This window comes from Etheostoma cragini, chromosome 2, assembly GCF_013103735.1.
Source record: "Etheostoma cragini isolate CJK2018 chromosome 2, CSU_Ecrag_1.0, whole genome shotgun sequence".
Lineage (NCBI taxonomy): Eukaryota > Metazoa > Chordata > Actinopteri > Perciformes > Percidae > Etheostoma > Etheostoma cragini.
Genome location: NC_048408.1, coordinates 24266647 through 24284502, shown reverse-complemented (window position 1 = coordinate 24284502; position 17856 = coordinate 24266647). Strand labels below are relative to the sequence as shown.

The 17856-nt window shown below is 43.3% G+C and overlaps 1 protein-coding gene across 2 annotated transcripts in view; it reads right to left on the bottom strand.

Moving 5' to 3' along the window:
* The window catches only part of LOC117957970 (xylosyltransferase 1-like), an 80972-nt gene that overhangs the window by 26414 nt on the left and 36702 nt on the right, over nucleotides 1-17856 (bottom strand). For both annotated transcript variants that reach the window (XR_004659632.1, XM_034894128.1), the window contains exons 2-4: nucleotides 11479-12076; nucleotides 3235-3407; nucleotides 2373-2575 (exon numbers count right to left, since the gene is read on the bottom strand). Coding sequence is in view for 1 of the 2 variants with exons in the window: in XM_034894128.1 (XP_034750019.1) it covers nucleotides 2373-2575; nucleotides 3235-3407; nucleotides 11479-12076 (974 nt within the window). In the remaining variant the exon portion in view is untranslated. The remainder of the gene's footprint in view (nucleotides 1-2372; nucleotides 2576-3234; nucleotides 3408-11478; nucleotides 12077-17856) is intronic.

Here is a 17856-nt window from a genome sequence, read left to right as displayed (position 1 = left end):
AGCTCAGACTTCTTAAAAGCTGCTGTTAAGTCTATGAAAGATAGGTAAAAGCAAGGAGACTATGTAGATGCTGGGAAAGAGGGTTGCACTCTGACAAAGAAAGCGCGGAACTCATCCTTTGGCCTCACTGCATGCACACACACGCATACATGCACACACACGCATACATGCGCACACACACACACACACACACACACACACACACACACACACACACACACACACACACACCCACACACACACACACACACAGTTGATCTCCCCCTGGAAACAGAGCCCCTCTGCTGGTGTGAGGGGCTCTGGGTTTGCCTTTGAGAGCCATTCATGCGGCAGGACAGACATTATCAGGGAATTAGAGGGGAAATAATGCTTGTCTCCAGTCCCACTGATAACAACAGCAGTAGTGGTCAGGGCAGGGAAGCCCCCCCCAGCGCCTGTAGAGTATGGTCAGAATGAAAAAACATAATTTGGAAATTCTGTGACCAAAATTATGTAAACGTAACGTAAAGCTACTTTAAGGAAATACTGGTGCAGATTCATAATATATCTGAACCACGGAGTGAGGCGAGTGTGAATGTCTGATTTTTGGAATGTGACCAAAATGGTTTTCCCCCAATCCAATACGGGAAAGGTGTGGGGGCAGTGAGTTTCTGAAGCCATTGGACAATTTAAAGTGAAATTCTAATGAAGTACACTGGCAGCTTAACATATTTGCAGTCTGACATTAGCAAGGCATCTGCTTATTCCAACATATTTTTCTCTGCTGTAGTGTACTATTGTAAGTCCATAATGATAATGTAATGCTGAGCTGTTTATTTCTGAGGAAGAATGCTTCTTTCATCCTGATCCCATTCTCCAAAAAATCAGAAAGGAGTATCAGCAACAAAACAGCTGAATGGGTTTCAGTTTCTTGCTTGAGGACACTCGGAGTAGCACGAATGCTCCCTTTTGCAGGGTCTTGAACCCAGGTCTGCCACTTAAAAGGACCACATTTGAGTTCAACTTAGTAAATATACAGCGCACAGACTTGGTCAAAACCAAGCCGTGGTTACAAATGCACTTGCTAAGCACAGATACAAGGGTCACATTTACATACTGTATTTACATATTGCATGGATCCAACACATGCAGTTCCCTCTTGCTCCCGTTCCATAACCGCTTATTCTCGCTCCCTCGTCACTCCCCGTCATTTGTGCCTCTCGCCTCCGTCTTTTGCTCCATCAATCATTTGGTTTCCCAACAGATGGGGCTTATAACCTTGACTCTCAGCCTTTTTCTCAACAACATCACCCTCATGTGCAAATGAGAAGCCAAAAGACGGGAAAGAAACAGTGTCTGGTGCATGTACTTGCAAATACCTTTAATCTTGCACTGACAGACTGACAGACAGGATAAATATGCACACGGATAGGTGCAGAGACACACTAGACTGCAAGACACAAACTCAGGCGTGCACACACTGTAGCAAAAACACAGACACACAGACTAACAGACAGGAACTGCATGTCAGCAGTGTTCATTGATATGGTGATTAAAAAAAAAAAGTCAGAGTCTGTCTGTGAACAAAATCCACATTTGCCGCATCTTATCTCCAGCTGTGGAAACATCGGATCCAGCTTCCTTTTACCCAGTGGCCATTACAGCTAGGCTAAATTCAACTGGTGGACATCTGGCTGCGCAAAAGAGATAACTCTCTCCTTAATAGGAGGATTTTAATTGGCTGCTACAGAGCGACATCAAAAACCCAGCAGACCCTGAACTTCCAGAAGGACTTTAAACTCACATCAGAAAAGTACAAGTCACAAAATATATGCTCCAACAGGCTATTTCCATGACTTCATGTCCAGTTCACGTAGTCTTTGTGGCTTTAATTACCTTTTACAGGCTCTTAGAAGGGACATTTTGGACTGGAGAGATGACTTTTGGACCGTACAGTACACAACAGGCTTGGAAAGTCAATAGGTATTGACTCTGGACAATTAAATTGTAATCGGTTCACCATGTAACCCATTCAATTATGTGCAAGCAAGAAAGCAGGGACTTGGAAGAGAAGGTGTGAACAAATAGTGTTTGACAAAACAGAGGTTCTACTTCATTGATCTGTTTGGTTTGGAGTGACTCTTTATTCAAAGTTCACAATTAACCGCAGGAACCCAGACCAGTGTGTATTGAATTTCCTCCATATTGGCTGAGAGCGGTCTACTACTGTTGTGCATGCCTGGTGACTGCCTTTGTCCCCTATACTCATGTAGAAGCTTGCCCCTATACTTCACTTCATTTTCTTACAGGAAAATTACCTGAATGCCTTCCCCTCAGGTCTCCCTTTCTACCCTATACTGTACTCCCCTTTCTGTGAGATCAATCAGTGTTACCTGATGGGGTAGTCGGCAGCACTGAGGTTGATGAAGAAATCCCAGCTCCAGTCCCTCATGGCAAGCAGGTCAGCCATACTGCGAAGATACATGGTCAGCAGACTGGCACCACCCCAGATGGTGGCCATGCGCCAGGGTGTCACCCTCACATTTGGATACTGGGCAGCCATGGCGTGGACCTGCCTGTGCAGGTAGTTAGAGCGCTGAAACAAATTATCACACACTAATTAATATTGCGTCTGAGGCCAAGAGATTACATTTTACGAGTTAAAGGAACACGCCGACTTATTGGGACTTTAGCTTATTTACCGTATCCCCCCAGAGTTAGACGTATATACCCTTCTCCTCTCCATAGGTGCTGTAACTCTGTCCGACACGCCCAGTATTAGCTTAGCCTAGCAAAGATCCTGCAGGTAACTGGTTCCAACTAGCCTACTGCTCCCAATAAGTGACAAAATAATGTTCCTATTTACATGTTGTGATTTGTATGGTCACAGCGTGTACAAATAACAAGGTCACATGTGACACAGCAATATTCTAACCAAATACTAACTGGAAAATATATAACTATATATATAGGATCTTTGCTAGGCTAAGCTAATGCTGGGGGTGTCAGACACAGTTACAGCACGCACGGAGATGAGAAGGGTATGTATCAACTCGTCTAACTCTGGGGGATATGGTGAATAAGCGAAAGTCTCAATAAGTCGCCGTGTTCCTTTAATGTATTTCAAAAATAAAGAAAATTGGAATTTATTAACCAATCTTCCTTTGATAAAATGGTGGATTTAAAAGGCCTTGACTGATGTTACATTAAAAGGTGCTGTATGATGCATGTTTGTTTTGTCTCCCTGTGGCTCACCTGATCGACATGTATGTAGTAGTAGTGCGAGGTGTGGTAGATGGCTTTGAAAAGGCGTTGAAACTGGCGAGAGGCTCGTCCATGGACAACCAGGACAAACGCTATTCTGACGGGTTTTGATGGAAAACTCTCCACAGAGTCCTCATCCCACTGGACATTGGCATTGGCTTTACCTGTGAAGCCCAATAACAACAATATTTGTATTAATATAAAGGTACCAGAGAACATATATCTTGAGAATATAGAACTACATCTAATTTACACAACATTGCGTGTATTCTTCATCAGTAATATAACCAGGGGTTTCTGTTATTCATTTGGTAATCTATGAGAGGCTTCACAGATAGTAGTGATATTAGTCACTATATAATGGAGAGAGCACCTATAAATATCTTCTACTGACTAGGAAAGCAAATGCTTTATGTTAATGTACGTTCCCAGATAGTGCTTTTCTAGTCTTAACAACTACTCAAAGTGCTTTCACATAGTACAAGAACCATTCACTGTGGCCAAAGCTGTCGTACAAGGTGCCACCTTAACATCAGATAAATTGTGATTGTGATTAGATAACATTCACACATCTAAACTCCAATGGCGCAGCATCAATGTGTGTCTTGTCCAAGTACACTTCAACATGGGACTGCAGGGCCAGGGATCGAACAACCAACTTTCCGATTGGAAGGCCGAGGTGGCTCTACCACTGAGCCACAGCCGCCCCGTAAAGAATATTATTATACTGTATAGTTACTGGTGACTGTTGCTAAAATGTCGTTCTTTTGTTAAACAATTAATAGCTAAACAACTAGGCTGCAAGGCAAAATGGTAAGCAGCAGTTGGAGTGGTACTGTTTGATTAACATTTCTTCATAATAATTAACTATTTTGTCAAAAGCAAACTTTTAGCAGGTATTTTACATTGTCTCTGAGTTTGCCACAGTCTTAGTCTATATCCACGACGTTCCAATTCCGTGATTGCTCCGATGTCCGTTTCCTTCCGCTTTTGTGTTAGAACTTTAAACACCAGGGGATTTATGAGGACTATGGTTAACTGCTTCTCAGATCTCTGCAGGGTAAATCCAGACAGCTATCTGTCCAATCTGAGTTTTCAATTCAATTCAATTTCAATTCAATTTTATTTATAGTATCAATTCATAACAAGAGTTATCTCAAGACACTTTACAGATAGACTACACTCCAGAATTTACAAGGACCCAACAGTTCTAGTAGTCTCTTCCAGAGGAAGCAACAGTGCGACAGTGGCGAGGAAAAACTTCCTTTGACGCAGTTTTCTCTCACACGGCTAAAAAAACTTTTTGTTTCACCAAAAGAAGTTCCTTCCCAAGGCTATTTTACAGCAACACCATGGCTCTTTGCGTAGCGCCGCCCATGACGATTCTGATTGGCTTATTGAAATGTTAATAACCCAGAGCACATTTATCTCCCATCCCAGAATGCTGTGTGGACTAGCCAGACGCTCCTTCGCATCAATGTGGAGGAAGGTCTGGCAATGCGAGACCACCACAGTCTGAACTGAACTGAGGGAGTACCTATTTGATAAACTATCAATTAAAATGCTCTGTTTAAGATATACAACACTATTATACAGCCATACTATAATAGTAATATAATACTATTCCTTAAAAAGTGCTGTGAAAGACAGAGGTGGTTGTATAATACTATAAAACGTATCTTTGCTTTTCCCTGTGTCATCTAAAAAAATCAGATGTTCCCAGGTGGCAACATTGGTCAGTATTATGTAGAAGGAAGGAAAGCCATGCTACTACTAAGATATCAATAAATAAATGAATAAATATGAACAAAAAGTCAAACAGTTACCTCAGCCCTGCTGAGGAACACAAAAGCATAACCACTAAACCATGACTCCCTCATCCATTTTCTTATGTGATTAAATTGGAACTATGACAATTTCAACCAGACACTACACACACTGTAACTACTATCCTCATTCAAACAGGAATCCTATAAGCAAAATCCTCTGGGGTTTTCAGGGTAGAGCATAGTTTGACAATGTGCCATCCCTTCTCTCAGGCAAATCTCTCAGAAGATGCCTTGAATTTCACACAAATGACAACAATAAGCATGCAGGCAAACACTGCCCCGGTCGCGGCCTGCCAAGCCACTATCAAATTAAACAATTCCAACAATCTCTGGAGAGCCATTGGTAAACGCGCATTGCTTCATTGTGTGGTTTTGTACCACCCTTAACCACTTACACTTCAGACCTGGAAAAAAAACCTTCTCAAAGCAGTTCTGCACCATCAAATCCCACAACATTTGTTTGTTTTTTAATCTTCAGTTATTACAGCACATGTGCACATGCAGCTTATGTGACATATTTGTTAACAGAACATGCCTTAAGGAGATTAATTACTATAATTTGGGACTCCAGTTCCCAAGAGCTTGTCTGTGCTGAACAACTAGAGGAAGATGAGGGAATACTGAGGTGGGGGCTGTTTATTTCCCTAAGGTGACATTTCCTCAAAAATGCCCCGCCCGGCTCCTCTCATAGTCTGGCCCTAAGGTTCCTGTAATTACTCAAAATTTAAAGGCAAGTGTCCAACATGTCTTTTCTGTATGAGTCGACAGGGACGGGCTAAGAAGGCCTGGCTCCTCCCGTTCAACTAATCTCATTCATTCAAATTTAAAGGCGACATGGCTTTGTTTGACCACAAGGTTGGGGTTAAGGACACGCTCCCTTGGCTCCACTTGGCCCACGTTGGCCCAAATTTGCTGTGGCTCCTTTCAGTCAGTCAGTCATACTTATTTATCTCTCTATCTCTCTTTCTCTCCCTCTCTCTTTCTGTGTGGATGCGCGTGTGACAGCTCAGGCAGGGAATCTGCTGTGGCCCGTATCAGATTGAATGGTAATTGGTGGCCAGCTAAGAAGGTTCACTGGTTTGCTTTGCACGGATAATTGGCCAGTCACTTCACAAAGCACTTTGAGAGTGTGTGCTATGCTAGCTAGCTGAACTAATGAGCACTGCTGTGTGTGTGTGTGTTAGAGAGAACCCACATTTTACTGTCAGTTTTGTCAAGCATGTGTTTATCTACAGAAAAGCTTCATCTGTAGTATTTTTTAACAGACTTTGCACCTGAAGATACCGCAGGCATTTTTCCGAAAGAAAAAAAAAGAAGCCCTCGTCTTGAACTCATCACTCTTCATCGTCCTTTCCGTTGCCATCAATCATTTAAACTGCCTTTACCTCATGTGCTATCACCTTACCCTCTTCCTCCATCATCTTGTGTAACTTCAGGCTCTTACCCCCCTCCATCTTAACACACTCATATGAGAGGTTAGAACAAAGAGCTGAGCTTTATCCCAAAGGGCTTGTACCAAATTGCATTTGAAAATGTCTCGGGGATAGCGTCTGCTCCTTCAAACCATCCACGGAGGAAGCTGATATATAAATCATATTGGTGGGTTTAAGTTCTATAAAGAGCCAAAGTCACGCTATTGTATATCCGGTCCATGGGACCCACATTTCGAAAAATGTGAATAGAAGTTAACATGGAGAGGCAAAGTATTTTTTGATCCTGTCTGAACATAGCCATGGATTACAAATATGTTGTTTGGCAATATAAAAGATCATTTTCAACCGAAGAAAGTCTTAGTTTATTGGTAATAGTTAATTAGAAATACTACACACTTCAACGTTACAAGGATGACGTCTTGCTGAAGCTACGATGTCTGTGTATTTAGTGCCGGAGATGTAAAGTTACTAAAATAAGCAGAGGAAGCTCTACTTGTTCTTTTGCTTATCTGCTGAAAACTTAACTCCAACATCTCAGGTAAGATAATGTTATAGGTGTTGTGGAACAGAGCTAAGCGAGCTAGCTAGCGAGCAAGTGGAGCATCAAGCTAGGTGACGTAAATTGTGTTAGACAAGAGATGTAGTTCACTGAGCGATTTCATAGAAAACTAAGTGGTACTATGGCAAACCTACAGCTAACAGAGACTTAGCTCTCTAATTCAGTTGAAAAAGTACTTTTTTTAAATTGACCAACATCATATTTGTAATCCATGGCTTAATTCAAACGGGATCAAAAAATAATGTCCCTCTCCTAGTTCACTACCGTTCTATGTAATGACACATTTTATTAACTTTTCTTTAAATCTGTAACGGCAGATATTTGGCCACATGGGGGCAGAGCAAATAAAACACTGAACACAACACTGATATCATTTTAGGTTGATACAATGAACTTGTTAGCAGCCTATTTACACATCCAGCAGACAAAGGGCAACAGTAGCATTTATTTGGCGCTAGCTAACCAGCTAGCAACATGCAAACTAGCATGTTGCTATCATGCTGATCAACCCACCAAGTAACAACCAAACAATCTTCCTTGCAGCTAGCTTAGCAAGTAACACTCATATCACCACCAACAACATCAGCTAACAAGATGCTAGTCGGCAATAACCTGTTGAGCACAGTTTTGGGCTCTTAATCTGCTAAATGCTGCACCATAGGTCCAACAGCAATCGCTAACTCCGTCTGTCATTTGGTGCTGAACAGATAGCATATCAGAGATGCTGCAGCCAAAAATGATGCTATGAAAGCGTTGAGAGTGAACCCAAACAGTGAAGTTATGGGACAGGAAACCAAGAGCTAAAAGAAGCTATAGAGCTCATAGAGCTGAGGGGATCTTCAGAATTGGTTGTTAGTTCTCTTCAGGTTTGTAGCTACGAGCAAGTGCGTTCACATTACTCATAATTATTTGAAGCATTAGATAGGCTTGTTACCATTTTCTGACTGACAAAACACATTCAATCTACCATGTTCCTCTTTTTTTTTTAATCTTCAATTAAGATCAGCACGCAAGGCATACGGCATCCCCTGACCGAAGCCCATCCTTCCTATGTTTAAGTTATTTACTATGCAGCCAAAAACTTGAGGTATGGTATCAAGGTTCTATCAGTCCTTGGTGATATTATTTTAGGTGATCCTATTGAGAGGATTGATTACCCAGGCCTGAGTGTCAATGGTCTAATTCCTAATTCCCTAATCCACGTCTGTGGCTCCGCTCCAGAACAGCGGCGGAGTCATTAGGTTTCCATTAAAGTCAATGTGTGTATCTGACTGCAGAACGGCTGCGCTCTGACTCCGTAACAGCTCCGGCAGTCTGCAGACCTCCGGCCAAGATACGCAGAGCTTCTATTTTTGCCAGATGCCGGAGAGCTCCACAGCAATTCAGCGCACGACAGATAGTGCAGGACAGGAAGTCAAGCACAGAAAATAATTAAAATGTACGGTAATTTTGGGTGTTATTTGTGTCTCTGGTGCTTCCACACACATACAAACTTCCATGAAACTCATCCATGCTGTTTTGAGTGGGATATGGGTTTCTGAATGTATTCTGACTTCAGTCTCCAGGTGAGGTGTTCAAAATCTGCACGGTTTCTACATCACTAGCCAAAACAAAGAGGTTAACTGCTAGCATGCTAGCGCTAGAAAGCTAGCGGTTAGCCCCTTGTTTTCAGTGGCAAAACACTGATACAACACACACACGGGTTCCCCATGATCTACAAAATAACTACTTGTATGTCCCTGTTCTACAGGTATTTTGCGCAAAGCTGGAAGTGCGCCCCCATTTAGAAGAAGTCTCCCAGGTAATCCTGGCTTGTACTAACCGAAGTTGGAGAAACAGCCAGCTAGCTGACGTGATTCTTACTTAGCTACAGCACATGTGCAACTCCCAACAAAGATAGTATAAAAGTGAGATGTCTCACTCTGTAGCAATGTGCAGTACAACAAAAATATGGTGTTTTTAGAAAATTAAACCATGTAAACCTATTCTGGTACAACCTAAAAAAAAATTATAAACCTGAAAATGAGAATGATATGGGCACTTTTAGTGAGTAACGTCAGGAGAACGCGCAAGGAGAGCGAGTGAGTATGATTGCCGCTGTGAGGAAGAGAGAGGAAAAAGAGTTAGCAAAGATGATGTACAGTGAGTTAAAAGTGAACAATAAAACAACAAGCTAGAGCTACTAAAGACATAGTGGTTTTATCTATTGTCAATAGGCCTACTGCCGGTAAAGTGAATGCCATTACCCCCCAAAAAACACTGTAGCTGTAACGTTAATGTGTCTACCTCAGCTGTGAACGGAAGACATTACACAGGTACTCTCGCATAAAGGCCTAATAGTCAAAACAAATGGAATGTTAATGTGTCATGGAACATTGCGCGCCCCAACCCACGAAAGGTCGGATCTGCTCAATTTTTTTATTTTTATTTTATTAAGTTTTGTTTAGAAAACCTTGAATCCATGTAAGACAAAATTGTCATCAGGCACAATCCATGTCAATGGAATCAATGAATCCATGTCATTAGACACAACGAGCACATGTGCAAGAATGTTTTTTGTGGTGATGACGGTGACAAGCTCAGATCCGCGGTAGGGGTCACCTGACTGCGGTATTGCAGTAACCGTCCCAGCCCCCAGGTACAAGGTCACTGCCCGCTACCCCTGCTAGAGAAATGCAGCCCAATTATATCATTGTTAGTCAAGTTAGCATGTGAATGGCAAAGACATTGAACATGGTCGTCCTGTATTCAATGATGCTAATACCAGAGCTATCACAATTGCTAATCTAGCCAAGGCCTCAAGGACAACATACCGATCAAATCAAATAGGACAATTTTCTGCTAACAAGGTTAGAACGTGAACTGGGATTGGGGGAACAGAGAAGGGAAGAGAAAGAGAGATAACACATTGGCAGGCACCAGGCAGGCAGACGGAGAGCAAGAAAAAAGTGATTTAATTTAGCTGTCGTGTTGTTACAGCCCAGCCATCAGGGGAGAGCCCTTTTCAATTTCTTTGTCTCCTTTGATCAAACTGTCAATTTGAGTGGGATAGTGAGTTGATGTGTGAGATGACAGGAGCTTAGGCCTAGACAAACAATACTCATGCTCTTGGGAAGGAGAATGTACAAAAGTTGCTAAGTCACAGTGCCGCCTCGAGTTCTAATAACACACGCGAGGGCCGGGAAGGTATCTGGCTAGACCAGTGCAGGATGTATTCTTTCTCCTCCTCCCCTGCTGTCCACACTGCATTCAGTCTACTCTCAAATGCATGTGTGTGCATGTGCCGTTCCCTTTAACATGGTTGCTGATGCGTACTGCCCACTGATGGCGGCAGACACAACAGATCATTATGTAGAGAACCCACAACCAGGCTGCAGATGTCCATAAAAAAAGAAAAAAAGAAAAGCCCAATGTGTGTTTGTTTGACAAAAGAAAAGAGAACCTATGTTCTGTGGCCAGGTTGACAAAACAAATGAAAATTGGAAACCAATTTGGAAAGAAAACAAGCAACATCCCCATTTTCTCCAACAATTTACTTCACCAATTACAGTACCTGTAGGCCTATATATCCGCAACACAGAAATGTCTTGCCTTTGACGAGAATTGTAATTACAAGAGAAAATATTTTACCATGTACCACTTACATGTCTGGTCAGACAACCATCTTTATACTTAGCTTTGCCAATTTTGTTTTTTTGCTATAAAAAAAATCTTGAATAACAGAAAAGAGGAAATAATGTGAAAACAATGAAATGTCAAACTATATGAGAAAAGGACAATGACAACCTCTCTGCATTATCAGGGGTCCAAGCCCGAGGCTGTAGGAACTGCGGTAGCAAAGCTACACTGTTCACACAGCAGGGCTTCTCCGCCTAAAACTCCCGCGGCAGCCTAATCTGTGCTGCAAGGACCTCAGGTGCAACAATTGACCCTATTCCGTGGCGCTATAGTAGAAAACCGCGTTTGACCCCATATATCCTAAACCGTACATCACACGTTCAAAAACCATTTATTCTTGTGTTCACTGGATACAACTGAGTCTCCTGATATAGGCCTCACCCATTTCCGCCTAGACATTTATGCGTGAAAAATTGAAATTTAAAAAAAAAATCTACTTTGCCTAACTGCTCCTAGACCTTCCTCCTAGACCTTGCGGCCCACACATTAACTTCAATTATGGTCATTAAAATGTTATTTTATAGAGACATACTTTGTCAGATGTTGTATAAAACATGGTTTCACATAACATTTAATAATCAGGTGCCACATGATGGAAAGCTTAATAGATATCGACCCATTATGTGAGACAATTTGTGTGCAGAATACAAAGTGACTGCACTAATCACACAGACGTAACCATTTGTATTAGGAGAAATCAAATAATCAATCAAATGAATCATAATCATGGACTTACCCTCAAGGGGGCAGTAGCGAGTGACCTTCTCAGGCATTAACTGCCCTTCCTTGTGTCTGCAGTACACCTCAGCTATCTGTTGCCGGCACTCCTTGCTCTTGGCTCTGGAAAGAGCTGAAATGGCTTCCTTCCCACTGATCTCACACTTGGGTGGCTGGTCGTAGGTCACCTCCAGTGGCGCTGCAGTTGCCTGCCTCTTGTGCGGGTGCTGATGTCTGTGCTGTGACTGGGCCTGCTGGGCCTGTGAGGCACGGTAGTGTTGGTGCGACACTCCCGCGACGCCCTGATCACCTGGGTAGGAGGCATTGTTGCCGACTGCCAGCGGCTGGTGGCCTACAGGCAGCACTTCGTTTGAGCTGCGGCCCAGACTTGGGGAGTTGTCCCGCCAGGCCTGCTGCTGGGAGTGGACCTTCTGCTGCAGATGCTCCCGCTGTTGCTGCTGCTGCTTGCTGCTGGTGGCTCCTACAGACTGCCGGTGGGGCTGTGAGCGTGCACCAAAGTTACTATTGTCTATGTTCTCAAAGTCTTTGGGCACAGAGTTCTCGTTGTTGCTATCCACTCTATTTTTCTCCTTTGGGCGGTGCGAGTAATATCCATCCTGTATGAAAAAAAAGAGGGAACAGGAGGAGGAAGACAAGGGAAGTGTTGGGTAAGTGGTGAGGAGTGAGAAAAAGAGGAGGGAGGACACGCACAAGAAAAACAACATCAGAATTGAGTGAGCGCAGTGCATATCAAATGTTGGATTAACAATCGATGTGGCATGTATGAGTGGGCAGCGCTGCATTGAACTGCAAGGCATGAAATCAAGTAGCAAGGTATCGAGTGCGAGGACTACAAGGTGCAACCTAACTGGAGGTGATGCAGGGCCGAGGGCTCTGCTGCTCCGTGCAATCATCAGATAAGCCCCAGTTTCAATTAAATTCTCTCTCAAATGGGCCCAGCACTCCGTAAACAGATTACCAAGAAGGGATAAAGGGCCAGAATATGACTGTGAGTTTGTGTGGGTGTTTTGTGTTTATAGGCGCGTGTGCATGCATGTGTACAATTCCTTTTTCACTGAAGCCACATGAGAATGTGAAGAAATTATAGTGGTGTGGCATGTAACTGGAAAGGCTTCACTTGTCAGTGCAGTGCGTCTGCATATGGGAGATAGTGTGTGTGTGTGTGTGTGTGTGTGTGTGTGTGTGTGCACGTGTGTGTGCATGTGTGAACGTCTGAATGTACAATTTCATCTTTCCAGCAGAAAGAGGGAAAAGGGTAATGAGTGAAAGTGGGGAATGCAAGGCGATGGAGCGCTGACACGAGGCATGAGTTCTGCTCCCAATAAGCGCTGGCTTGTTCCAGTGAAATGTGCCATGATGCATCAAACGGAAAACCCAGAAAGCTGCCTGGCTGCCACACCACTGTTGCACACCTTACTTGACATACAAAAGGAAGAGGCGGAGGGGGAAAAGTGAGGCGGAACGGAACTACAAACAGCATCCGAGGAAAGGCAGAGCTCATAACAACAGGGATCCCTGGTGTGTTTCTCCATTTACAAGACACAGAACAAGGGAAGGGAAAAGGGTGAGTGAGAGCTAAGTGCAATGTGAGGTACGTGGGACAGAATGGAAGCCGGAGAGGTGACAGATACATGGGAAGCAAGTGAGATGCCATTGTGAGCCAGACACTCAGCATAGAAATGTTTCACCACCCCTAAAGCCAACCTTCCCTCTCTGCCAACACCTTGTACCAGCACAATTACATAGGTGGCTGGATGACACACTTTCACACTCAAAGAGACTGGAGGGGGATGATATTTTAGAAGTGAAATAAGGACCATAAAACAGGATGATAAACAGAAAAGGACACATAACAATATTGTCATTGTCAGCTCCTTTTAGGCTGCTCCCTTGGCAGAGGTCTGATACCTTTAAGATTTTGGCTCTCCTTTCCTCTCCTCTCCAACTATTCTCGATTCTTTGCTTCCCCCTCTCCTTTCCTTCACACTTCTCTTCACACATCCCAATTTTGCTGTGCTCACCTCTCATCCCTTCTGCTCCACATCTCGCTCCCCTTCCCTCATCATCTGTTGCCTATTTCATTTCTCTCGCACCACCTTTTCTCCCTCCCCTCGCCTTCTCTCGCCTTTATTCTCAACTTCATCTCTGCTCCTGCCTGTTATAACCTCTCCCTTTCCTTCCTTTCTTCACCCTGCCTAGTTTAAACAGACCATGTTGTCTGATTGGCAGAACCTGCTAATCCCGCATGTAACAGCTGCTTAGGCCAGTGATCACCTAAAAAGAAATCCCTACTTTCCGAGTTTCAAAGGGAATGTGTAAGGGGGCTAATCCATGCAGTGCAAGTCACTGGATGTTTTGCAGAGGTAAAATGAGTCTGTGTGCTTTCACGATTATGTGTGTACAGTGAATGCTTGATGTGGCTTTTTTCCCCAAAGTGTTCGTGTGTGTGTGTGTGTGTGTGTGTGTGTGTTTAAGGGAGAGAGCGAGAGCAAGTAAAGTAGAGGCAGCATGTATTTGCCCTAGAGAAACGGATAGCCTACTCTCGCTTTGAGTCCCACTGCAAGAGACATGAGAAGATGAGGGACACAGTTAAATTGCAAAAATTCCCAAGCGAGAAAATGCTTAAAACAACAGCGGCCAAATGTTCCTCAACCCTTCTTGATGAAATAAATCTACTTTGCTTACAGCACATGGACACTAAACATTAGCCAATGAGGCATTGTCTATATTCTCACAATTCATAAAAATCATCAAAATATACAAAATATTTACAAAGGTATGCTAAGTTTACCCACATATCCACAACAAGGCCAGCTGAGGCTTCCCTGAGGCATGTCTGTCTGTACTGTATATAACAAAAGAAAGTGTTGATACAGGGCTGCATCACATACTATTTTAGGATCAGTTAATCTATTGTTTTTACTAATTGTTTAGTCAAAATAAGATCAGAATATGTCAACAAGTTTTTTTTAATAAACCGCACAATTATTTACAATTAGGTGATCTGTTGTCCTACCAACCCTCCAAAACCCAAAGATATTTATTTCACGATCAGATAGACCTTTTAATAAGCTGGAATCAGCAAATGTTTTCTTATTTTGCTTGATAAATTAGTTATCAACAACCACTCAAAATCTAAAATTTGAGCAACTGGTTTAAGCAATAGATTGTTGTGTGTGAGTAGTGTGTGAGTGTGTGTGTGTGTATATATATATATATATATATATATATTTATATATATATGTGTATATATACAAGCAGAGAGCATCACAAAAATGTTGATTTGTTCAAAATTAATTGAGATAAGAGTCGAGGTTAGCCCCCATGTGGCCCTGAAGAGGAAATGAGTTGTATTTGTAAACTGGCACTAAGGAGATTCCTCTGAATAAACAATCTTCACACTGTGCTCCCTCCTCCCTCCTTCTCCCCTCCCCTCCTGTGAGCAAAGGATTCCAGTGTTGCTCTTTAAGCTCAGGGACGGGGTTTTAAGCAGGAAGCGGCGAGGCACAGAATTAATAGTAGTGGCAACCATTGAAGATAGGAGCTGCGGTGGACTGCAGATGGAACTGGGGGTAGCTATCGATTGTTACAGGGGATGCGTTTTCTACTCCCTGGGAGTGTCAAGGCCATGGAGGCCATGCCAGGATAGCTTGGCATGTGGTTTGCTGGTTGCACACGTGCACACGTGCACACGCGCACACACACACGCACACGTGCACACACACCTCCCTCCTTGAGAAGTAAAGAAAAGGCAGAAGGGGTAAACGGTAATATCATCCATCACTGGTGGGTACATTTAGAGACAGGTCTGTGGGGCTGAGACTTTCAGCATCCCCCCCCCCCCCCCCCCCCCCCCCCGGGAATGGTTTAGTCGTTTTCTCAATAGAGAGCTGGCCCTTTCCACTTTCCCCTCATTTTCTCTGCCACAGGGGGAAATATTTCACCTGTCCTTTTTTTCCTCTCTTTCCCTCCCTCCTTTCTCCTCATTCCCCCCTCCAGCCTCCTGTGCAGAGAGAGAAAGAGAGAGAGAGAGAGAGAGAGAGCAATCTCTCTCTTAGCACCTGTCCAGCTTTACCCCTCTCCTCCTCCCCTGGCCCACGAATCTTCCCTCGCTCTAGCAAGGAAAGCAGTTCATCTGCTCCGCCCCCCACTCCACTCCTCCCTAATGCCATCATTTGCTGTTGCAGTCTCATGGTAGATTTGAGGGAGAGCAAGGTAGCAGCACATATCAGTTTCACCCCCCCACTCCCAGCCTGCTCCCTTTAAACGACATCATTTCTAAAGGGCCGAGCTGAGATAAGCTACTGCGTGTGTCAGCAGTGTGCACTCCGTCAACACAAGCTGGTGTACAGACAGCCATGCAACATAAACATACGTACGTTTATTAAGAAATACAGCACTTCCTATGTGTGAGAAGGTGGGTGTTGAGTCATGTCAGCAGAGTGCAGGCCAGCTTCGTCGACCTGCCTGCCATGTGGCTAACGAGCTCAGATTAATTACCTGGACTGAATCCCGGTAGTCTAAGCAAGATGTGGCGTCTGGCATGACACGGGAGTCGGATACACGGACAGACGTAGTTCACAGCTGCTCTAGCACCTTAGGACACCTCACGGAGATATGAGCCAGGATAGAGCGGGGACGACCTAAATGCTTAGTGACTTCTTAGAAGTATTACTTACCATAGCTTATCAGCTGTGGAGTCTGGGGGCGAGAGCAGCTGCTCTTTTCTGCTTTTTTAGATTTACAATTTAGGAATCCAACACAATGCAGTAAGATTTACAAAATAAGCAGACAAAGTAGTCTGGCTATCCCCAGACCAAGCCAAGCTCAATTGATTTGAGAGTCAGCGTTGGTCTGGGGAGTCTAATCTGTATTTTCTTTGCACAAGAGGCAGGACCAACGGGCATAATTTAAAAGACTCTGGACGCAATTGGATAGTCCTTCAACCAATCAGACCAACGATCTGGGTGACGTAGAAGCGACAGCGGCATCAGCGGGTTGCTGCGCTATGGTGACGTTCGGTGGCCGCTATGTTGAATGTAAACAAGTAGCTGTTTGGTTGCTTCTCTATGTTCAATATGTAAAACCTGCCGATAGCGCGCCAGGGAGATAAGGAGATGGTTCCTGCAAAATTGTGAACTGAAGCAGAAGAATTAAACCTGTTGGTTTCCAGACTGGGCTGCAGGGCAAAATCAAATCACTGGCTGAGTGGGCGGGGTTTATCCAGAGTCCAAAGACAAAAAAGACTGAGCTTCCATTCAGTTAATTAACAAATGGCGTACAGTAAAGGGTTTCCAAAGGTCTAAACTTTACCTGACAAAAGACAACATTCAAGTTGGAAACAGGGTGAAGAAATACAGAAATGAGCTACAGAGATGTATTTTTTGATTCTGTAAGAGATGTTGTGCTTTGGTTCACTGTCTAGGGGAGAGTTGCTGCTACTGCTTTCTTGCTTTCCCCCTTCCTTTTGTCAATCCGTTCAGTCCCCTTCTCCCCCAACAGCTAAAACCGGAGGAATGTTGGTCACATGAAATGTAAGTGTGTAAGTGTGTGTGCACGCAACAAGGCATGATTAGGAGCAGCTCTGAATGAACCGTTTGGGTTTGGTATGCACAGAAGCCATTTGCTCTGTGACAAGCCCTGGAGCAAAAGTGGTGAAAAGGATGTGTGTCTTTCTGTGTGTGTGTAAATGTGCTACAAATACCTAGAAAGACAGACATCTTGAACCTCTCAAAACTACTTAACAGCTTTATGTTTACGGTGAATACAATTTTGCAAGCAAAAACATGAACAAAATGCCTCTCTTCTAAGAATCTCTTTAAACAAACTATTCATTTACAATTGGCATCTTACGGTTAAAACCACTCAACAATGATCCAAGTCTTCCAGAGACAGTAGCTTTGTTTCCATCCACACGTTTTTATCTGAAAAGTGATATTGAATGAAAAATGCCTCATGGAAACAGCAAAATTCAATGGAATTTCATGAATATCCACTCGGGGTAAATATGTTAGGTCTCATTGGGTTTTATCTTGACAATATCCGGGCTTATGACATAAAAACGTTGGAAACGTTTTTTGCCTAATAAATAATGAATTGCAATTAAGTTTTAGGTCATTTTAAGGTTGCAACCCACCACAAAACGAAGAAGCTTTAGTAAGTTTTGATTTCCACACAGTATTTCCGCTCTGCTGCACACAAGGTGGGTGTCAATACAGACGGATGTAGGTTGACGAACGAGGAGACAAGAGACTTTTTGAATTTAGATAGATAGATATTTATTGATCCCAAAAAAATAGGAAATTACAGTGTTACAGCAGCACACAAAATATACATACATACAATATACATGAAATAATAATAATTATTATAACAA